The 21,477-nt window shown below is 37.6% G+C and overlaps 1 protein-coding gene across 1 annotated transcript in view; it reads right to left on the minus strand.

Moving 5' to 3' along the window:
* asgr1c.2 (asialoglycoprotein receptor 1c, tandem duplicate 2) overlaps positions 1–20,855 on the minus strand; it is a 45,178-nt gene extending 24,323 nt beyond the window's left edge. The window contains exon 1 of the mRNA XM_073860807.1: positions 20,294–20,855. Coding sequence (XP_073716908.1) covers positions 20,294–20,375 — 82 coding nt within the window. The 5' untranslated portion in view covers positions 20,376–20,855. The remainder of the gene's footprint in view (positions 1–20,293) is intronic.
* Positions 20,856–21,477: the final 622 nt, after the last annotated feature.

Consider the following 21,477-nt stretch of genomic DNA (forward strand, 5'->3'; position numbering starts at 1 on the left):
TTGGGGTTGAATAATTTTGAACACAACTGTATGTAAACCTTGTGCATGCAAAAGACAGCTGGAAAACAGACCAATCTCAACATAATACCGACTGAGACGTTACAGTCCAGATGTACATCCCAACATTAAATTAAGTAAAATGTTGTTACAGTGCTAAAAACAAAGTTGTGACTGCTGAGTTAGCGCTACATGCTAGTTAATGCTAAAGTTCTACTATTGACGTTACAGTTACGTTTTGCAGATCCATACTGAAAAAACACAAACCGACCACTTAGAAACGTCCATTAACAATCTCCAAATAATTGATTTTATCTCAAAATCTGATACAGACTCAAACATAAGATCTGTTTACACACTCAGAGCTACTAAAGGAGCTGTTCTGAGAAACAGCCAATCAGAGCAGCAGAGCTCCACATTATTATTCATGACCCTTTCAAATAAGATAATAATAGACCATTTCATTCTAAAGGCAAATCATAGGGTTGTAAATGGACATGTAAAACTATCTCTAGATAATTTTGGCACTTGAAACAGGATAAACAACGACCGATAAACAGGCAAGGAACAGACAGAGTATTTAAACATGATGACAACCAATGACAGAGCAGAGGCAATAAATTACTATGGAAACAGACAAGGAGGTTGTGGTGAAGCAATGAATGTCTATAGCCCTTTTCACACAGACATTCCAGAAAATATACGGAAAATGCATCCTGGATTTTTCTGGAATCGTTAGATTTTTTGTTCATTCACACTGCCATGATTAGCCGGCATCTGATGGTCCTGGAAAGACCTGTGACTGAAGTTTGCAAATGATTTATTATTTCTCTCTCCAGAAACCACTGGCGTGCATTTTTGTTTATGATAAGACTATAAAGGAGCGCGTGAACGCACAGTTCTATGCTGGTGAATGACCTCAGCTTCTGAGTGGATATTTGACAAGCTCCCTGATCTCTGATTTAATACAGTTTTCAAACATTTCTCATCGTAATTGTTTATATGCATTTAAAACCCGCATTTTGAGGTGCTGAACGATATATCTTGTTGGGATGAGGCGCGGGTATTTTAGTTTATTATAGCTCAAATGAGCACGTGACGCGATATTCTTTTATGCTGCTGAATGATCTCTGTTTCAACGCAGTAAGTGACGAGCTAACTTACCTGATATCTGCTTCAGTCCAGTTTGCTGTCATTTCTCGTCGTGAATGTTGTAAATCCCTCATTTTAAAGAGTTGAACCAACTTCATGTTGCCATGACACGCTCGTCCTCACTACGGCACGTGCGTCATTGTTTATGCCTCTCATATATCATTTCCTGATAACTGCTTCAATCTAGTTTGCAACATTTCTCATGGTGAATGTTTATATGCATGTTATCTCTCGTTTTAATGAGCTGAACCATAACTTTTGTTGTGATGACGCGCGCGTCCTTACTATGACACGCCCATTACGGCAGTGTTTCGGCTTCTTGTTCACACAGAGGGTTTTCCGTATATCTGACTAGGTCCTCTTTCCGACAACGATCCTAGAAGATATAAGGGACGAGTTTGTGTTCACACAGACGCTTGTCTGGCAATTTTATGGGTATTTTCTGGGACCAAAGGTCTGTGTGAATGGGGTTTATGTAACAAACAAGGGGGCGGAGCAACAGAGGAACAAGAGGCAGACCAAAACAGGGCAGCCTAGTGAAATTTACATACGCTATATGTAGATATTTCAATGCATACTTTGGCACCTTTAAACGTGTTGCTGAATAATCGTGTATCCTGAACACTCAATATCAAGAAAACCCCCTCAGACACTCAAGGGCTACATGTACAGTAAGACAGATTTAATGAATGACCTGAATTCTTATATTTAAACATCATTTTATTTATTCCTTTATTTTCTCAAAGAAGTAAATTAAAGTAACAAAGGTTCAAGGGAACTTGGACATTGGATTTTGCTTTTGTCCAGAGGATGAAAACATCATTCACTGTCAGAGAACTGATGTCCTGAACTATTCATCTCAGATCATCTTGCCGTATTTCAGTTACTTTCAGGTTCAGTTTTGCAAATGAAGCTATATTTTGTAGAGCAGTGAATATCATTTATCTTCCCCCTCTGCCATATATGGGCACAGTCTTCTCCTTCTCCATGCGCTTTAAAGTCATCCGGCTGTCCTTCCTCCCAAAGTCTGCAAATAAATCATGAAAAAACCTTTCACTGCAGAGCCTGGCATCACATTAATAGAAACAAAACAGTAATGTTTATTTACCCAACATCAATAATGAACCATATATGCACATTTAAAGGTGCATTGTGTAACTTTTAGGAGGATATATTGGCAGAAATGCAATACAACATACACTGCAGGTCCCCTTACATTGATGTCGCTCTCATGTTTCTAAAGTAGCCATAAACAGACAAACTGCTCTACAGAGCGTTTCGTCACTACATCGACAAACAGACGACAACATACTTGTCCTGTGGTGGCTACCATATGCGTTTTAAAGAGCACGTATTGATCGATTCACAATTTTACATTTCCTTTGCTGTGTAAGTGTGTATTAGTTCATGACGCGAGTTATCGTCTCCAACCTAAATCTGTTTTCTTGGACCACAACAAACACACAGATTGTAGGCAAAGGTTCACTTCCTGGGATTGGTGACGTAGTAAAGACCGACATTATCATAACTCCTCCCGCTTCGGACTCACAGCCTGTAAGTTAACCCCTGTTAGCATTGCATTGTGACCAAATCTTTTCAACATGGTAAGGAGCGTCACATTTACGACTGAAATCAGAGGTATTCAGGCCAATCACAACGTACAGATTAGCTGGCCAATCAGGGACACTGTGATTCCTAATGTTTCAGGAAAAGGGTGAAATCTGGAGCTACAAAAATGTACGGTATGTGGAAAATAATGTGTTTTTAACCATAAACCACGCGAGCACATTGTATTATACCAAATACACAAAATAACCTTTGTTTTTAGCAATTAAATAGGTGCTCTTTAAAATTAAAGCCCATGTTGCAGGTTAACCCTTGTGTGGTGTTCGGGTCTGTGGGACCCGTTTTTAATGTTTACTGTAATAAAAATTATGTAATTAATTGTTGTTTCAACCTCAGATTCATTGGCCTTGGCTCATTTTCTATGAAGAACATAAAAATAAACAACTTTATAATTACTGTACATCGTGTACCCCCCCTACACATTTATATTACATATGTGGTGTTCGGGTCCACTGGACCCGGGGGTAATAAGAGTGTGAAAATTGATTTTGCTATGTAACTTTACTCTGTTTTTCTCCTCTCTGCGACTCCTGTGAGTGCATGAGTGTGTTTGTATATATGTCTGTACATATGTGATGGATGCATGTCAGAGTTTTGTCCTTCTACTCTTGCTGTAATGCCGCAAGCATCCAACATGTTATATATCATGCATGAACATTTGTCTGCCCCCACTGTCCCAAACACTTTACCTTCTGTCTAACAGGAAACATTCTACATTTTACCATTATATCCCTTACAAAAAATAACCATGGTTTTACTGTAGTAAAAGTGTAGTAAAAAAAATGGGTTTACCACAAAACCTGGTGTGTGTGTGTGTGCGTGCGTGCGGCCGGGTAATTATCACGTTGTGGGGACCAATTGTCCCCAAAAAGATAGGAATACCAGTATTTTTGTGACCTTGTGGGGACATTTTGATTTCCCCATGAGGAAACAAGCTTATAAATCAAACAAAATGATGTTTCTTGAAAATGTGAAGTAGCAGAAGGGTTTCTGTGATGGTTGGGGTTAGGTAATGGGGTAGGTAAGGGGAATAGAAATAAAATGCATTACATCTATGGAATGTCCCCACAAAACATGGAAACCAGAAACATGTGCGTGCGTGTGTGTACCTGGTATTTATCACATTGTGGGAACTAAATGTCCAACAAAGATGTGTGTGTGTGTGTGTGTGTGTGAGAGAGAGTGAATAATAGAGAAAGTAAAATATTATCCATGAATTTTCATCATTCTAAGTTATGTTCAATAGCAACACATTGTATAACATGTGTGTGGACATAAGATGGACACATTATATGTGTATAAAATGCAAGAAATGCATACGCAACACAACTACACAGTAAAATTTTGCTTCTAATGTGTTGTGTTTGCTGGCAAGAACAGGTTATGTGTTCAGTGTAAATCATTTCTTAAGTTACGGCATCTGCTCAGTTGGGGCCTGTGCTGTGTAGACTGACAGAAATGTGTACAATTTCAAAAAGTTCAAAGAATATAACATCAACAGTGATGAAAAACTTGGTTTCATTTATACTTATTTATGATAAAATAGTTTTTCCCCCAAAATCTGGATCAGAATAGAATTTTCTTCTTTTATTTCATATTACCACAAAAACGAATGGCACTTTAGTTTATAAATAGTCCTCTACCAGTGGTAAATAACAAATATTAACCATGAATTCTGTCTATGTTACTTGCAAAAAGGCTAAAGTAAACATCTGTAAACAATATTACATAAATTTGTATGACTGCATTGGTTTAAGATACTAATAATGCTCTGGGTCCAATAGACCCACAAACATCGTCTAAGTAACAAAAATATGAACACCACACAAGGGTTAACCACCACTGTCGATTAATGGGTACATAAATTACTCAAGATATGTATTTAGAATGAAGCTATCATGATTTAGCATTAGGCTAGCATGATTTAGCATGAAGCTAGCATGATTTAACATGAAGCTAGCATGATTTAGCATAAAGCTAACATGATTTAGCATGACGTTAGCATTATATTAGCATGATTAAGCACGATTTTAGCACCTGTGGCTGGCTGCACTGCTACTTCGTGCTCAGTAAGGAATATAAGTAGTTTTGCTGTATTCATTCAGTTCAGACGCTACTTGTTTTGGCTTTAGTCTGCAAAATGTCAAAGAAATCTAAATCTTTTGTCTGGCTGCATTTTACAAAAAAGGTCACGGCGTTTGGGTTCGCATGCTCACAAGATTTGCGAAAAGTAAATGCTACAGGCTATTTTTTGATAAATTCCTTAATTCGAATAGTAAATAAAATACAGTAATAAAATAATTAAAATGAAAGTCTCTCCTGATCGTGTTCCAAATTATTAACATTTACGTCTTTTAGGCTATAAGTAAATTGCAGATTAAGTTTTGTTTTTGTAAATCCTCAGACATGATTTTTACCACTTAATTAAGTTTTGCTTCATAGAAAGCATTTCTTTCAAGTGAATAAATTGTTTCTTAATTTTAATAAATGTTTCATCAACCAACTGCATGTATTTAATCAATAAAAAGGAAATATAGTACAGAATATAATAACTGCGCATGGAGGCGCCAGCACGGCATGTTCACTTGCATTGCATTGTTAACTAGAACGCACCTCATCATAAATTAATAAAACTCAGCGTATGCCTATATGCCTCATACATTAGCATTACATATCTTTGCTGCATTCGTTATAGAAGATGACAAGGGCTTTCTCGCAAACAGTGAGTTAGACCCGCCTTGGCCGGTGCGTCTTTTACAGATAAGGTGATGATGATCATCTTCTTTCTTTATTATTGTAAGCACTACCTCAAACTAAAGCGGCGTCTCTTCGGAGCTGTCATTTTCTTCAATGAGCTGCGGCAATGTTACAAATAAGCTTCTAACAATAGACAAACGGCTTTATCTTCAACACGATCCCCTTGTACCCAACCATTTTGCTGAACTATAAACACTACTCCCCGGCTTTAACACATGAGTCAGATTTGGTCAAAATTGAACACACATCAATCAGATCCTTCAATAGATACGTAGATAAAAGGGCCCGAATCAGTTCACTGAGGTTCGGAACAATAGATCCACAGAGAAATGAAGTAATAGGTCGAGGAGGAGGAAGAGGAAGAGAGAGAGGAGGAGGCAGAAGAGGAGGGAAAGGACATGGTGGACATGGTGAAGGAGGAGGAAGAGGACATGGTAAAGGAGGAGGGAGAGGACATGATAAAGAAATAGGTCAAGGATGAGGAAGAGGGGGAGGGAAAGAAGGAGGACGTGGTGAAGGAGGAGGTATGACTATGAGGGAGGCTCAATTTCCTTCCATACAGATGTTTTGATTTTATTGCTCCAGTGTGTAAGACTATGTTGTAGTGTGTGTGTTTTTTGAAAGCTTGTGTGTGATGTCTGAGGGAAAAGTCTGGTTTTTCAGTAAGGGTGAATGGTTTTAGTGTAGAGCTTCATTTTGACCTGAAAATATGATGTTTGGAGAATTGTGCGAGACGTTATGAAATTATGTTTACTGTTTTGAGAAAATGAGGCATAGTTTCAAGAAATGTGTTTAAGCAACTGTAAATTCACTACAGCACACAAGTCTGCACTCGATGCATCCACAATATCAAGAACACATCCGGGTATTTTCATGCGTTCTCTGTACTTCCGTTCTTGAGAATTCGAGAACACAAGGGCGCATATTAAGAAATGCCAATGACACGGGCAGTGCAGTCGCCTATCAATGAAGTTAATATCCAAGTTACCCTTTGTTACCACCTTTACTGACGTAGAAACCACATGACAACAGTGTCATGGACAAATGCGAAAGTATACGTTAGTGTATCGCGTCTTTTGGGCTACTCGCTTGTTTATGGTAAGTTTGTTGATCAGGGGCCTATACCATGAAGCCGGTTTAGTTGGTTAGCCAGGTAAGTTTAGGATTAGTTTGTCCTTGCAAATCCTGGGTTTTGGGTACTATGAAAATAGCTTTTACCAACAGGGCCTGTTACATTGGCTTGGTTTTGTCAACTAGAAACTAATCCTGTAAACCTGAGTTTGGTAAAGGCCCCTGAACACTTAATTCTGTGCTGTGTTAAAGAGCCAGTAAGATGCCAATTTTAAGCATCCTATCCACTGATCTATATAAATGACTGGATTGCGCATAGAACGCTTGATGTAACTGCGTGAGGTGAAGCCAGCGCAGAGTTCGAGCCGCCATCTTGGTATACCCAACCGGCAGACGGCGTCATTGACTTCCATTCAAAATCATGATCAAAGTGTACCCCCTTTACAGCGTATCAGTCACACAAGGTTAATTTTTAGGATATGTGTACGTTAATTATTTGTTAATTCTGGTGTTATTTGCAATGTTTATGTTTAATTCGGGCAGGATAATGGATTTATAAAAAAACGTTAAGGTGAGTGTGTCTGTTGCATTTGTTAATGACACGGGTATAAATAAAGTTTTTTTTGACATTCAGCTACACTGTGACGGTCAGCGTTATATCTCTAAATAAGTTTAGGTAACTTGTAAGTTTAGATTACATAATTACAAAACTAGCAAATTATTGCATGCACATACGATACAAAGCATGATTATTTATTTAGATTTCAGAATGAACACGTTTATTGTCATTAATACTAAATATTCTGCGGTCTGTCTGCTGATCTAATACTGTAATAAAGATGAATGTATAAATAACTGATTAAAACGCAAAATGTACAACTTTCAGTAAATAACTATTTACATGCTTTGGACGTTTGTGTTGTAATAATGTACAGAGTAACTTCACATTTAAAAACGAAGACGAGTAAAGTGATGTTTTATCATTAAAATCTGATAACGTCCATTGATTTAATAGAATGTTTGGGTATACCAACATGGCGGCGTGGTGGCTTCACAAGTGTGACGTCATGCGCAATCCAGTCATTTATATAGATCAGTGGTCCTATCACTGTTTATAAGTCCCGGACAACAGGTTTAAATGCATGCAAGGTCAAAAAAAAAAGCCTACTCTGCTCTGATTGGTCAACTGACAACAAACTGAGTTTCCGCACAGACCACAGATGAGTGGCACAGACCAACAATAGTGCAACATGTATTGACCTACTGCTAATGTGATTTACTGAGAAGACATTATCGACATCAATACACATCATTCATCATTAATCCAAGCAATAAAAATGATGATAGAAACTAACATTTTACGCTCATTTACGCATTTATGTAAGCTAACCAGGTAAAAGCAAAACCGCAAGTGAGCATGCTTAGCCGCTTGCTAACGTGACTCTCTGACAGTATATTAAGAGTTTAAACAACGACATTATTCATCATTAATCCAAGCAATAAAAACGATGACAGATACTAACATTTTACACTCATTTAAGCAAGTATGTAACGGAGACGCATGTTGTTCCAAATAAAGTGGGTACTGAACCATATGGGTATCTTTTCTCCTTGAAAAAGTAATTTTAACCACAGTTTCTTCATATATATTCATCCTTTGGTAGTGAAACAACACAAACTGAAAACACAGCGTGATATGATGTTTACACACTAACTAGCTGTGGGCAGGTCATAGTTTGCGTTTCTCCCGCGAGCAAGGCTGTAGGCGGAGATTATTATTCAAAGTGTTCGTATTATGTGGATAAAGGCAGGAGATTCAATCCATATGACGACTCGTTTCAGCGACTCTCTACTTTAGAAGCCAATAACTTTATTAATCGTGCTTTTTTGGTTCAACTACTTTGCACATCGTTTACATTGATGGACAGCTACATGACACACTGCAATACAGGTCAGTTTCGATTTTGGATCTGTGTGGCTCTTTAACACACCATCGAAATGGACTAATACTGTAACATCTATGTCTGACAATTTCGTTTTGAACATTACATGGAACCTTATAATACAATGTCATCAAACGCAACATTTATAAAACTTGCTCACTTTACCTCATCCGTTAACATGATTTCTCATTCCCGTCTGATTGATGGCCATCAGCAGTTGAGTTAAAGACAACAAATCCCATCATTTCACGCTGCTTCAGAGCATCATTAATCTATGTCATTGTTATTGTTTAGAGTGGCAGATTCTACAAATTGTATATTTAAATGTACCACACCCTAGCGCTCATGCTAATCAAACGAACCAGACTTTGGGGGTCGGACGTACTTGGGATTATGGTGCGGTACGCATAGTGTGAGTACGCCCTTACTTTTTATCTGTGAAAGGAGTGTCATCAGTCCATCTCCACTGCCCTGTGGTCTGATCCGTCAGACCAATCCAGTGACCGACTTCTACATCCGTTACAAATGCCTAGAGAAACATAGAACTATGAGAACATAAAAACAATAGTGTGTGTGTGTGTGTGTGTGTGTGTGTGTGTGTTTGTGTTTTTCTTACCCATTCCTCGTCGCTCCCGTCGAATTTCAGTAGCGATGCTCCCTGTTTTTTACAGTAATCTCGCGCCTCCATCCAGTTGAGTGTGTTACTGGAGAACAGATAACAGCTGCTTCCATACCGGATCCAGCCAGATTTACAGTTACATACCGGTTTATCTGCAGAGAAAGACATGAGACATACAGATATGTTGTGAGAAATTAGGCACATCAGAGGTGATATCGTCACTGAAAAAAACACTGGTTGCACATGATTGAATTAAGTTGTCTTAAAACGACATTTTAAAAAAAGGTGTTGGATCTATGTTATTTTATTATGTACACCAGTTTAATAAAATTAATGTTAATCATTTTCTGGCTAATAAACATACATTTTTGTTTGAATGCCCAACACACACCTGTCAGGGTTTTGTGTTTCATTCACTTCTGTTCATTGTTAATCATCTTGTTTAGTTAATTACAGTGCATGAAAATGCACTGTACTGTTCTCATGGGCTTTTTATTATTAGTGGTGCTTGCATTTATGCAAGGCATCACTATTATTATTGCTCATACTTATTATTATATTTTTATTTATTTATTCTTATATCTGGACACTTTTTCGGCGCGTAACTCGTCCCACACGGTTTGTCGTGGCCCAACTTTGATGGGTCATAGCACCGCTCAAGGATTTTGTAGAAACATGTGGGTTATAACATTTGAAGAGGGTGGTAGGCTCTGTAAGAACATACATGACATTGGGGTGTAAGTTGTACCCCTGGGGTGTAAGAGGCACCTGAAAATTTCCCATTGACTTATAATGGGGCAGGGAACACGCCCATATAAGGGAATAAAACCGTTCCAGATGGGATATCTTTGCTTTAAAGTGTCATAGAGATAAGTGGGTGGGCTCATTTTACTCGGGCATCCAATCAGTCTCTCAGGATCATTTCAGAGCTATTAAGCCACGCCCCTAGCAACCACTTTTGAGCACCCTAGCAACATCTCCCATAGACTGCCATTATAAAATGCCCAGATGGGATATCTTCGCTTTACAATGTCATAGAGACATGGGGGTGGGCTCATTTTACTCATGACTCATGACTCCGAGTGTAATCACTATGGGATGCCAATTTTTTTCCATAGCAACCAAATACAGTACCTTAGCAACAGAGTAAACAAAGCCTTATATCTCCGTATCAGAACATTGTAGAGACACGGGGGTTGGACCGTTTGACTCGTGACTCGGAGTGTAATCACTATGGGATGTCAATTTTTTCCCTAGCAACCAAATACAGTACCTTAGCAACAGAGTAAACAAAGCCTTATATCTCCGCATCAGAACCTCGTAGAGACACGGGGGTTGGACCGTTTGACTCGTGACTCAGAGTGTAATCACTATGGGATGCCAATTTTTTCCATAGCAACCAAATACAGTACCTTAGCAACAGAGTAAACAAAGCCTTATATCTCCGCATCAGAAAATTGTAGAGACACAGGGGTTGGACCGTTTGACTCGTGACTCAGAAGCCGTTTCTCAATTTCAAGTACGCCAAACTCGGATTTGTGTCCTTCGTAGTTCGAACTTGCAAGTTCAGACTCGGAAGAACGTACTCCTGACGCGAAATGCATTCTGGGAAAATTCACTGTCATAAGTCCGCACAAGTCTCCTCTGATGCATTCTCGATAAAATGGGCGGATCAAGAACACATCCGGGGATTTTATGTGAACTTGGGCTTGATGCGAACTTTGAATTGGAACAGTACTTGGGCCGCGACTGATGACGTTTCACAAGTCCACAAGAACGCAAGTACAGACAAGAACGCATATTGAGAAACGGCTAGAGTGTAATCACTATGGGATGCCAATTTTTTCCCTAGCAACCAAATACAGTACCCTAGCAACAGAGTAAACAAAGCCTTATATCTCCGCATCAGAACCTCGTAGAGACACGGGGGTTGGACCGTTTGACTCGTGACTCAGAGTGTAATCACTATGGGATGCCAATTTTTTCCATAGCAACCAAATACAGTACCTTAGCAACAGAGTAAACAAAGCCTTATATCTCCGCATCAGAACATCGTAGAGACACGGGGGTTGGACCGTTTGACTCGTGACTCAGATTGTATTCACTATGGGATGCCAATTTTTTCCCTAGCAACCAAATACAGTACCCTAGCAACAAAGTAAACAAAGCCTTATATCTCCGCATCAGAACCTCGTAGAGACACGGGGGTTGGACCGTTTGACTCGTGACTCAGAGTGTAATCACTATGGGATGCCAATTTTTTCCATAGCAACCAAATACAGTACCTTAGCAACAGAGTAAACAAAGCATTATATCTCAGCATCAGAACATCGTAGAGACACGGGGGTTGGACCGTTTGACTCGTGACTCAGAGTGTAATCACTATGGGATGCCAATTTTTTCCATAGCAACCAAATACAGTACCTTAGCAACAGAGTAAACAAAGCCTTATATCTCCGCATCAGAACATTGTAGAGACACAGGGGTTGGACCGTTTGACTCGTGATTCAGAGTGTAATCCCTATGGGATGCCAATTTTTTCCATAGCAACCAAATACAGTACCCTAGCAACAGAGTAAACAAAGCCTTATATCTCAGCATCAGAACATCGTAGAGACACGGGGGTTGGACCGTTTGACTCGTGACTCAGATTGTAATCACTATGGCAGGGGTCTTCAACTACTTTTCTTCGGGGGCCAGATTTTAAAATTGTAAATATGACGCGGGCCAAACTTTTACCCCTATTTTTACTTTTGATATATTTTTTACTTTTACCATATATGTGTGTGTGTTGTTGTCGTTTTTGTTACTTTTGTTGTAGTATATTTGAAAAAAAAACATATTAAAAACATGCATTTTCAAAAAACAAAATGAAATTTAAAAGCCTTTTAATTACTGAAAACTCATATTTTCTTTATTAATATTTAAAAACAATTGCAGTTTAACATGTAAGAGCCAAATGTTAATAGTAAAAGTGTAAGAGATCAACACTCCTAAACATATTTTGTTTATAACTGTTTACTTTCATTAATTGTTACATGTCAACTACTCACAACATATAGCCAGTCTTCTCCTAATGACTAAAATTGCACTACATGTTTTCTTTTTTAATATTTTATAGATATGCTAAACAGCCTTTCCATTGTCCATTACATACAGATATAATTGTCGGGAGTTCACCCCCTAGTGGCGTAATGAAAATGTAGTTTAATCGTAAATCTGTCATGGGAGAGAACATTTAATCTACGAAAATATGCATAGTTAATAATTTACTTACCAGTAATTAAAGTATTCAAGTGTTACTTATAAAGTAAAATAAACAATAATTAATAATTTTAACTTTGCACACAGTTTTGATTGGAACACACTGAAATACATCACTTCCGGTCGCTGCGTCACATGCGGTGTAGTCGCATACGTTTATTTTCTTTAATGCATCCAAAGCTCGAATTGGATCAGATAATTACACACCCGCAGATGGTTGGCACCACACACAGCCCCTTTCTGTGTTGTCTTGTACAGTGGTAAGGTAAAAGTAACCACGCTGAATTTAAATCAGACTCGTTTTTCAAAAAGGCTGCAGCCTCCGGAGGTCGCATTTTCAGGCTGCATACGTCATTAAGTCTTATTTCAGAATTTTAACAATTATAAAGTTGACTATTATTCTTAGTTAATCGTAAATTGTTGTAATATGCTTATGATTTGTGAATGTAATGCTCAGTTAACTTAATCTTGATGACGTATGCATGCAGTCTGCATATGCGACCTCCGGAGGCTGCAGCCTTCCGATTGAGAAACGGATAAAGATGATTGGCGGGCCGCACTTGGCCCGCGGGCCGCCAGTTGACTAGCCCTGCACTATGGGATGCCAATTTTTTCCATAGCAACCAAATACTGTACCCTAGCAACAGAGTAAACAAAGCCTTATATCTCAGCATCAGAACATCGTAGAGACACGGGGGTTGGACCGTTTGACTCGTGACTCAGAGTGTAATCACTATGGGATGCCAATTTTTTCCCTAGCAACCAAATACAGTACCCTAGCAACAGAGTAAACAAAGCCTTATATCTCCGCATCAGAACCTCATAGAGACACGGGGGTTAGACCGTTTGACTCGTGACTCAGAGTGTAATCACTATGGGATGCCAATTTTTTCCCTAGCAACCAAATACAGTACCCTAGCAACAGAGTACACAAAGCCTTATATCTCCACATTAGAACATCGTAGAGACACGGGGGTTGGACCGTTTGACTCGTGACTCGGAGTGTAATCATTATGGGATGCCAATTTTTTCCTAGCAACCATATACAGTACCCTAGCAACAGAGTAAACAAAGCCTTATATCTCCGCATCAGAACATCGTAGAGACACGGGGGTTGGACCGTTTGACTCGTGACTCAGAGTGTAATCACTATGGGATGCCAATGTTTCCCTAGCAACCAAATACAGTACCCTAGCAACAGAGTAAACAAAGCCTTATATCTCCGCATCAGAACATCGTAGAGACACGAGAGTTGGATCGTTTTACTTTTGGCTTGGAGTATAATCATATATGGTCCCCCGAAATTTGCCACGGCAAGCACCACTTCACATTTTCTGCAGGAAATGTACCTATCTAGTTATTATTATTATTCTTCCAACCAAACTTCCGCAATTAATACAGCTCGAACCGTTTAACTTAGAAACTTCATTCAAACTCTCAAACGTGTGGACTATTCGGGAATAGTGTGCTATGACTTTTATAAGCGATCGGGGGTACGGTCTTCGCCGCAGGGGCGAAAAAGCAGCCGAAAAATCCCATAGACTTAACATTGCGACAAACTTTGACGAGTCGTAGCTCAGACCTAGGATTTCACAGAAACTTGTGACTTGCCACATTTGAAGAGGCTGGCAGGCTCTGTAAGAACATACCTCACAATGGGGTGTAAGTTGTACCCCTGGGGTGTAAGAGGCCCCCAAATTTCCCCTTAGACTTATAATGGGGCAGGAATCATGCCCATATAAGGAAATAAAAACGTCCCAGATGGAATATCTTTGCAACGCAGTGTCATAGAGACATGGGGGTGGGCTCATTTTACTCAGGCATCCAATCAGTCCCTTAGGATCCTTATTGGGCTTTTAAGCCACGCCCCTAGCAACCATTTTGGGCACCCTAGCAACATTTCCCATAGACTGCCATTATAAAATGCTCAGATGGATATCTTTGCAACACAGTGTCATAGAGACATGGGGGTGGGCTCATTTTACTCAGGCTCTCACCATCCTTATTGAGGTATTAAGCCACGCCCCGAGCAACCAAATATGAGCAGCCTAGCAACATAATAAATAAAGCCTTATATCTCTGAATCCGAACATCATAGAGACATGGGGGTTGGGTCTTTGGGTAATATAGCTTCATGCTAGCTTCATGCTAAGTCATACTAGCTTCGTGCTAGTTTCATGCTAGCTTTATGCTAATTTCATAATAAATCTTGCTAACTTAATGCTAAATCATGCTAGCTTCATGTTAAATCTTGTTAGCTTCACGCTAAATCATGCTAGCTTCATGCTAATCATGCTAGCATCATGCTAGCTTCATGCTAATCAGGCCCGGTACTAGGCTTGCTGGACTGGGGGGCAGTCAGGATTTTTCAGTCAGACATTTCTAGACTAAAATGATTCATACACTAAAATTATGGATGTTTCAATCCAATATTATTTTGCATATGTCTTATAATAAAAGGCCATTTATATGTCATTTTGCACATTCAAATTTTTTAAAGTAGATGCAATTAGATTAATGATTTATAATGTTATAATGATTACACTAGTTTGACACATTTAGTCAAAGTTAATGAAATCAGGCAAGCAGGTGATATGAATACAAAGCTGTACATATAGCTATATTTTATTAATGTTTACACTGCAATTAATCTATTATTTCACTTATAGATAAATTAAAGCCATTCGTATACCTACCCAACATATGCCTTATTCTAAATAAACTCTTGTTATGAGCTTTATTTCCACTTCTCAAACATTTTCTTCATTTAAAATAATGTATTTTCAATGTGATATATGTGATAAGCTGTATTGTCATTAATTCCTGACCCTATCATACATGCTGCTGCAGCAACCTCAAATATCACAACAAAGCACAACGCTTTAAATAATAATTTGAAACATCATGTAAGCAAATTGACGTGCATGACAAATTCGTCAAAGGTTATCCTGTTTGCCTATAACAGCACCAGACAAAAGCACAAGCCCTAAAATACTGTAAGTGTGATTTGCGACGAGACCAAAGATAAATCACACTGCTTTGTTCATAACACAGCAAATTAGATATTATAATACAACGCAACATTATAAAATACAACGTTTTACCTTACGATGACCTTGCGGAATGAAAGCTGCTCCTGAACTTAAAAGTGTGTAGATTTTTGCGAGTGAAGTTTTCCTCAAACGCGAGCTGAATGAGCTGATGAATGACGATGACAAAACCGCTAAAATTTGATTTAAAACTGCACGCGATGCTCAGCTGTTACAATACTGTATATTTACTGTATAACCATCTTATATCATTTATATCTACTATATAGTATGCCACAACCAAACTGCATATTCTAATTATAATAAACAGAACTACGTCTAAAACATACACATTAAATGCTGCTGGAGACTTGCCATTGGCTGTTGTATTTGAATGAATAAATAATGAGGTGAGTCCAAGAAAGGATAAGGGGCTATTTTGGGCATGTTTTACTGTTTTAAGTTTTAAATTAATATGTGTTGGGTTATTACGTTTATGTAATACTAAATTGCATTGTTTCTGATATATATTTTAAAGATGTGGTTTTTTTTAGTTACCGTCATAGAGAACAGTAGCGCTTTTCCTGTGACTTAAATACTGCTGAAAACACCTCCAAGGTTTGAATAAGCTAATTAGATGAGAGTGGGTGGGAGCTGTAAACTCTAGCGCTTGGCTAAAGAAGATATTTTTGTTGAAAGACACTCCGTTATTTTAAGGTTGGCTGGACATTTTTGGGGGGCAGAAGGAAAATCTGGGGGGCAATGCCTCCCCCAGCCCCCCCCCCCCCCCGTAGACCCGGCCCTGATGCTAATCATGCTAGCTTCTTGCTAATCATGCTAGCTTCATGCTAGCTTCATGCTAATCATGCTAACATCATGCTAGCTTCATGCTAATCATGCTAGCATCATGCTAATCATGCTAGCATCATGCTAGCTTGATGCTAAATCATGATAATGTCATGATAAATCATGCTAGCTTCATGATAAATCATGTTAGCTTCATGGTAAATCATGTTAACATCATGCTAAATCATGCTAACTTTATACTAAATCATGGTAGCTTCATGCTTAATCATGCTAGCTTCATGTTAAATCATGTTAACTTATGCTAGCTTCATATTTCATCATGATAACTTTTTTAAATCATGCTAGCTTCACAATAAAACGTGTCAACAGCCAGGTAAACTACCAGACTAAATTTCTTTTCAACTTTGTTGCATTTTCATGCACTGTTAATTCCTTGGGAATTGCATTTCTAGTTTGTTATCTAATTTTATCATTATTAGTCACACCTGTGTTTCATTATAGTTAAAGCAACACTAAAGAGTTTTTGCACTTTGCTCCCCCTACAGGTTAGAAGTGTAATTGTCCATTACCACTATCGTAAATATTGCAGCATAGCTGGCTCTGATTGGATTGTAGGTCTGCCGTAAAGCAAGTTTTTGTAGTTTTTACTCAAACTACAGAACCGCGACCCGGCGGTTGGAAACTTCTTTAGTGTGGTTTTGGCCGATAGAGGGCTGCAAAGCGAATGTGAAAGTGCCATTCACCCTGTTTCAAGTGGGTGAACCACTGAAACTTTTTTTGAAACGTTATTTTAAGGTAAAAAAAAACTCTTTGGTGTTGCTTTAAGTTCTCACACCCTCATGTGTCTTTCCCTCGTCCTCGTTGTGTGTTTTGAATAAAGTTACAGAGTATGTGTAAAGAATCCTGTTTCCTCGTCATCGTTGTGGTATATTTGTATTAGTAAGAGTTAGAGTACGTGACAATATCTGATGATAATTTGGTGTTAATCTGAGCTTTCACTTCATTCAGACTGTTTATGAGTCTCTCTTCTGAAAAATAAAACTGAATTTTCAGCTATTTTCAAACTACTAACAAATATTCAAAGTCAAAATGTTTGTTTCTGACATTTGGCTCATTTCATATAAACAGCTTTTGTCAGAGAAATGAATCTTGTACATTAATCATGAAGGTAATAAAGTGTCTTTTAAAGTGTGCAAATATGTCAATTGAGAGGCCAATGGAGGGTTTGGATTTTTAAGCCCCCATGTGACCTTCTCATAAACAACTAGTTATTACACACTAAAAAGGTTTTTTTTACCAATAAATCAGCCAATAATCAGTGTAGCACATTTATGTCTTAGATTAAGTTTGAGAATTATAATATATTTGTTTTATTCACTGTTATTTACCACGTGTAAATAGAGTCACTTTCTGTGTTTGATATATATATATATATAATTATATATAATTATATATATATATATATATAAGTTTGAGAATTATACAGAAAGAGTAAACTCTTACCCAGTCTTCTCAGATCTTCATCTTGTTTGGATGAGAGTAAGATCAATGATGAGTTCAACCTTTCAATATCAGACAACCTCTTTTCTGTGTTTCCTTAAAAATACAAATTAGGTTTATTACTAATAAAATGTTTCACACAGCTTATTGAGTTTCTAAAAAAGAGAAATGCTTGTTTTTGTTTATGTGAAACTAGAGCCCCTGTGTTTTCAAGTGTGGAGAGGACTGACATTGTATTTTATGTGGAATGATAATGAATGTCCTTATGTTAGCTTATTGTTTAAAATGGTCCATAAATGTGCGTTTTACATATTTAACCTGTGACCTTTCGATGTCATGACACATTACATGAGGTTGTGCTGGCTCGTCACACTGATAGTGCAAGACAAGAAGTTGTGGTTTAAAAGTACATGTTTTTTATTGTTCTTGCCAAAAATGGCAATCGCTTTGCTAGATAAGACCTTTATGCTTCGTTTGGGATTGTTTAGAGTCCTTTAAAGCTGCATTGAAACTGTAATTGTTGGGGTCCAATAAAGTCTATTAAAATGAGAAAAATCCTGGAATGTTTTCCTTCAAAAACTTAATTTCTTCTTCACTGAACCAAGGAAGACATCCAATTTTTGGATGACATGGGGGTGAGGAAATTATCTAGTTCCCCTTCAATCGGTCACTTAGAAGTCACATGGTGACCGACAAATTGGGAACTCGCTTAGAGAGACCAATCTACTTTGAAAAACTACTAAAACGCCAATGAACTTGCCGCTGCGTGGGTATATAAGCAGCAGGTGCACAATTACCAAGGTTTTAGTAGTGATGGGAGAAATGAAGCTTTTCGAAACTTCGAATCAATTGAACCAATTGCTTCGAAAATTGATTCAGTTTTTCGAAGCAGTTCAAAACACAGCACACGCTGGCGACCCCTGCTGGTCAAAATAGTGTAAAAGCAGACATGTCCAAACATTTTACACTTTTTTTTACAAAATAATAGCAAGATTTGATTAAAATGTGTTTTAAAAAATTATTTAACTTAATTATGACATAATTTAAAGTGTATTATGTGTTTTTTAGTTTTATTTAGAGCAAAAAAAATCATTAAACCTAACTACCCTTTTAATTATACACATTTTTGTCATTAAATCTGTCTATAAACAAAAAGTAGACAAAATGGCAGTGTTATTAGTCAGAAGGATAAATGTTTTATGAACTTTCATAATAAAACTAACCCGAGTTCACCTAAACATATTAGACACTGGTCATAAAAAAAAATAAAATAGACACTGGTCATGTGATCAACTCCCTCTAGTGGTGAACCATCGGATTTTCGAAACGTTTTGAAACAGTTATGACGTAATGAAGCCTCGTTTGCTAAAATCACGTGACTTGGGCCAGTTTGAAACAAGCTCCGAACCACTGATTCGAAACAAAAGATTCGTAAATGTTTCGAAGCCTCATGAAGCAGTGCTTCGAAAACGTCCATCACTAGGTTTTAGAACCTCAGACCAGCTCTTTGTCTGTGGTCAGCAGAGAGGGAAAGCTGTCACCAAGCAGAGGATGTCTCACTGGATAGTAGACACTATCACCCTTCCTTATGAACTTCAGGGCACCCCCTGCCCATTTAAATGAAGAGCACACTCTACTAGAAGTGTTACTTCATCTTGGGCACTCGCTCGTGGTTCCTCGCTAACAGATATCTGCAGAGCTCCTGGTTGGGCGACATGTTCACATGTTCACTACATTCTATCACTAGATTCTATAGGCTCACATGTCGGCTTGCAGCCCCATATTGGCGCTACACCGTAGTGCCAGTATGGAAGGCCATTTGGTCAAAAAAGCGTAAATGTTTTCTTCCAATTAATATGTTAAAAAACCTGTCAGAAAGGAAGATACGAACCATTGGTCACTGGATCACTGGATTTGTTCAAATATAAATTCAGACTGGACACTGAATTCTGCACCTTAGTAACCTTCTTAACCAGGTCACCACCTGACAAAAGAATATAATTTGTTAATGCTTCAATATTTGTATTACATGTTGCACAGTTTTTTAAACTCACTTCATAACACACTGCAATATGTTTTATAATAAGCAAATATATTGTGTGATCCACTTACAAATGACAAATAATATGATCATGGAAATCAACATGGCAACCGTTCCCAGAAGCACTAAGATACCAGTCTGCTTGCCACATGGACCATCTAAACAACAAGCAGAGCATCGTGAGAAATTTTTATTTAGTTTATGCAAATTATATTTAATCTTGCATTTTATCATCAGCATATAAAGTAAATGAACATAACAATTAAAAAGGTTGAATTGCTAATAAAATAATGGTCAAAAATTGTAAACATCTTATAGCTTCAAGAATGATATGAGGTGTGCAAGAATGAAGAACGTAATATTTCGAAAATGGAACATTAATTAACAAAACAAAAATAGCAAGACCAGATTTATACAAGATAAAAGTCAAATATAATTTTATTTAAATTATTTTGGAACTAGTTAGTATTAAGAATAATAAATATACCTTTCTGAGGTCTTGGTCGTTCATAATCCATCTCCGTTTTCAAGATTTCTTCAGAACCTTCGTTTTTATTAAAATGCATCATACAAATGTTCCCAGTTTTCTACTGATGATTCACAGCAGCACCTCTCTTAAATATTAATGGACCTTACATCAAAGTATGACCCTGAATAGCTCTATTAAAGGTACTTCTGTATAAAGCATAACACATAACTTTCACTTCCTAATTCTCAAGAATATGTATTCACATAATAAACATATCTGGGCAGTTTCTCTGACAAGTTTTTTTTTTAGATTAATCCAGGAATAGGCCTTAGTTTTTTTACAAAGTTTTTACAAAGATACCTTACAAAAAATTATTTGACAATTACAAAACAATGGCACTGGTATATTTTTAAGTTATGCCAGTGCAAGCCATTTTCAGTTAAGATCAAACATGCATTTTAGTCTGGGACTAGACTTATAGAAGTAGTTCACCCAAAAATAGTCCCCATTGACTTGACCATAGTAATTTTTATTCCTGCTATGTAAAGTCAATGGACCCCAGTTTTGGGGTGGACTACTACTTTAATCATTGTCCGGGAAACTGACCCTTAATGTCGGAGAGACTCACGGTACGACTGGAGTTAAAAAAGAAACCTGAGTCACAGAGAATGACCACCAACTCGAGAACCGAAAGATGTTTATATTTGCAATTGCTATTACATCACAGCAAAGTCCTTTTGTGTTTTATTTTATTACGTGTAGATAAATAAATCACAACCATTATTGATCACCATTTGGGTCATTACTACAGTTTGATAACTCTTTATTTTTATCATTTATAGCAACTCCTCACTAGTCAGTAATGTTAAAAATGAATTGTAAATTCAAGTTGATCAAACTTAAAAATTTTAGTGCAACAAGGAATTTTTATTTCTCAAGGTGTTTTCTATCTCAACCCCAACAATTTTCTCTAAGGAGCTGTGTACATAACTTTTTCAACCCAAACCAGGAGGTTTTTGAGCATTTTGGCTGCTGGTTTACACGACAATGGCATTTTAGTGTCCTAAAAATGCAAACTATAAATTACAACTTCAAGTTAATGTAAGGTTAATTGAGTGTAACAAAATTTGTACACTTGTTGACTTTTTCAAATAATATTTGACAACTAAAATTACATTTGGCTTTTAACAGATTCAATAAAC

Source organism: Misgurnus anguillicaudatus, chromosome 22 (assembly GCF_027580225.2).
Source record: "Misgurnus anguillicaudatus chromosome 22, ASM2758022v2, whole genome shotgun sequence".
Classification (NCBI taxonomy): Eukaryota; Metazoa; Chordata; class Actinopteri; order Cypriniformes; family Cobitidae; genus Misgurnus; species Misgurnus anguillicaudatus.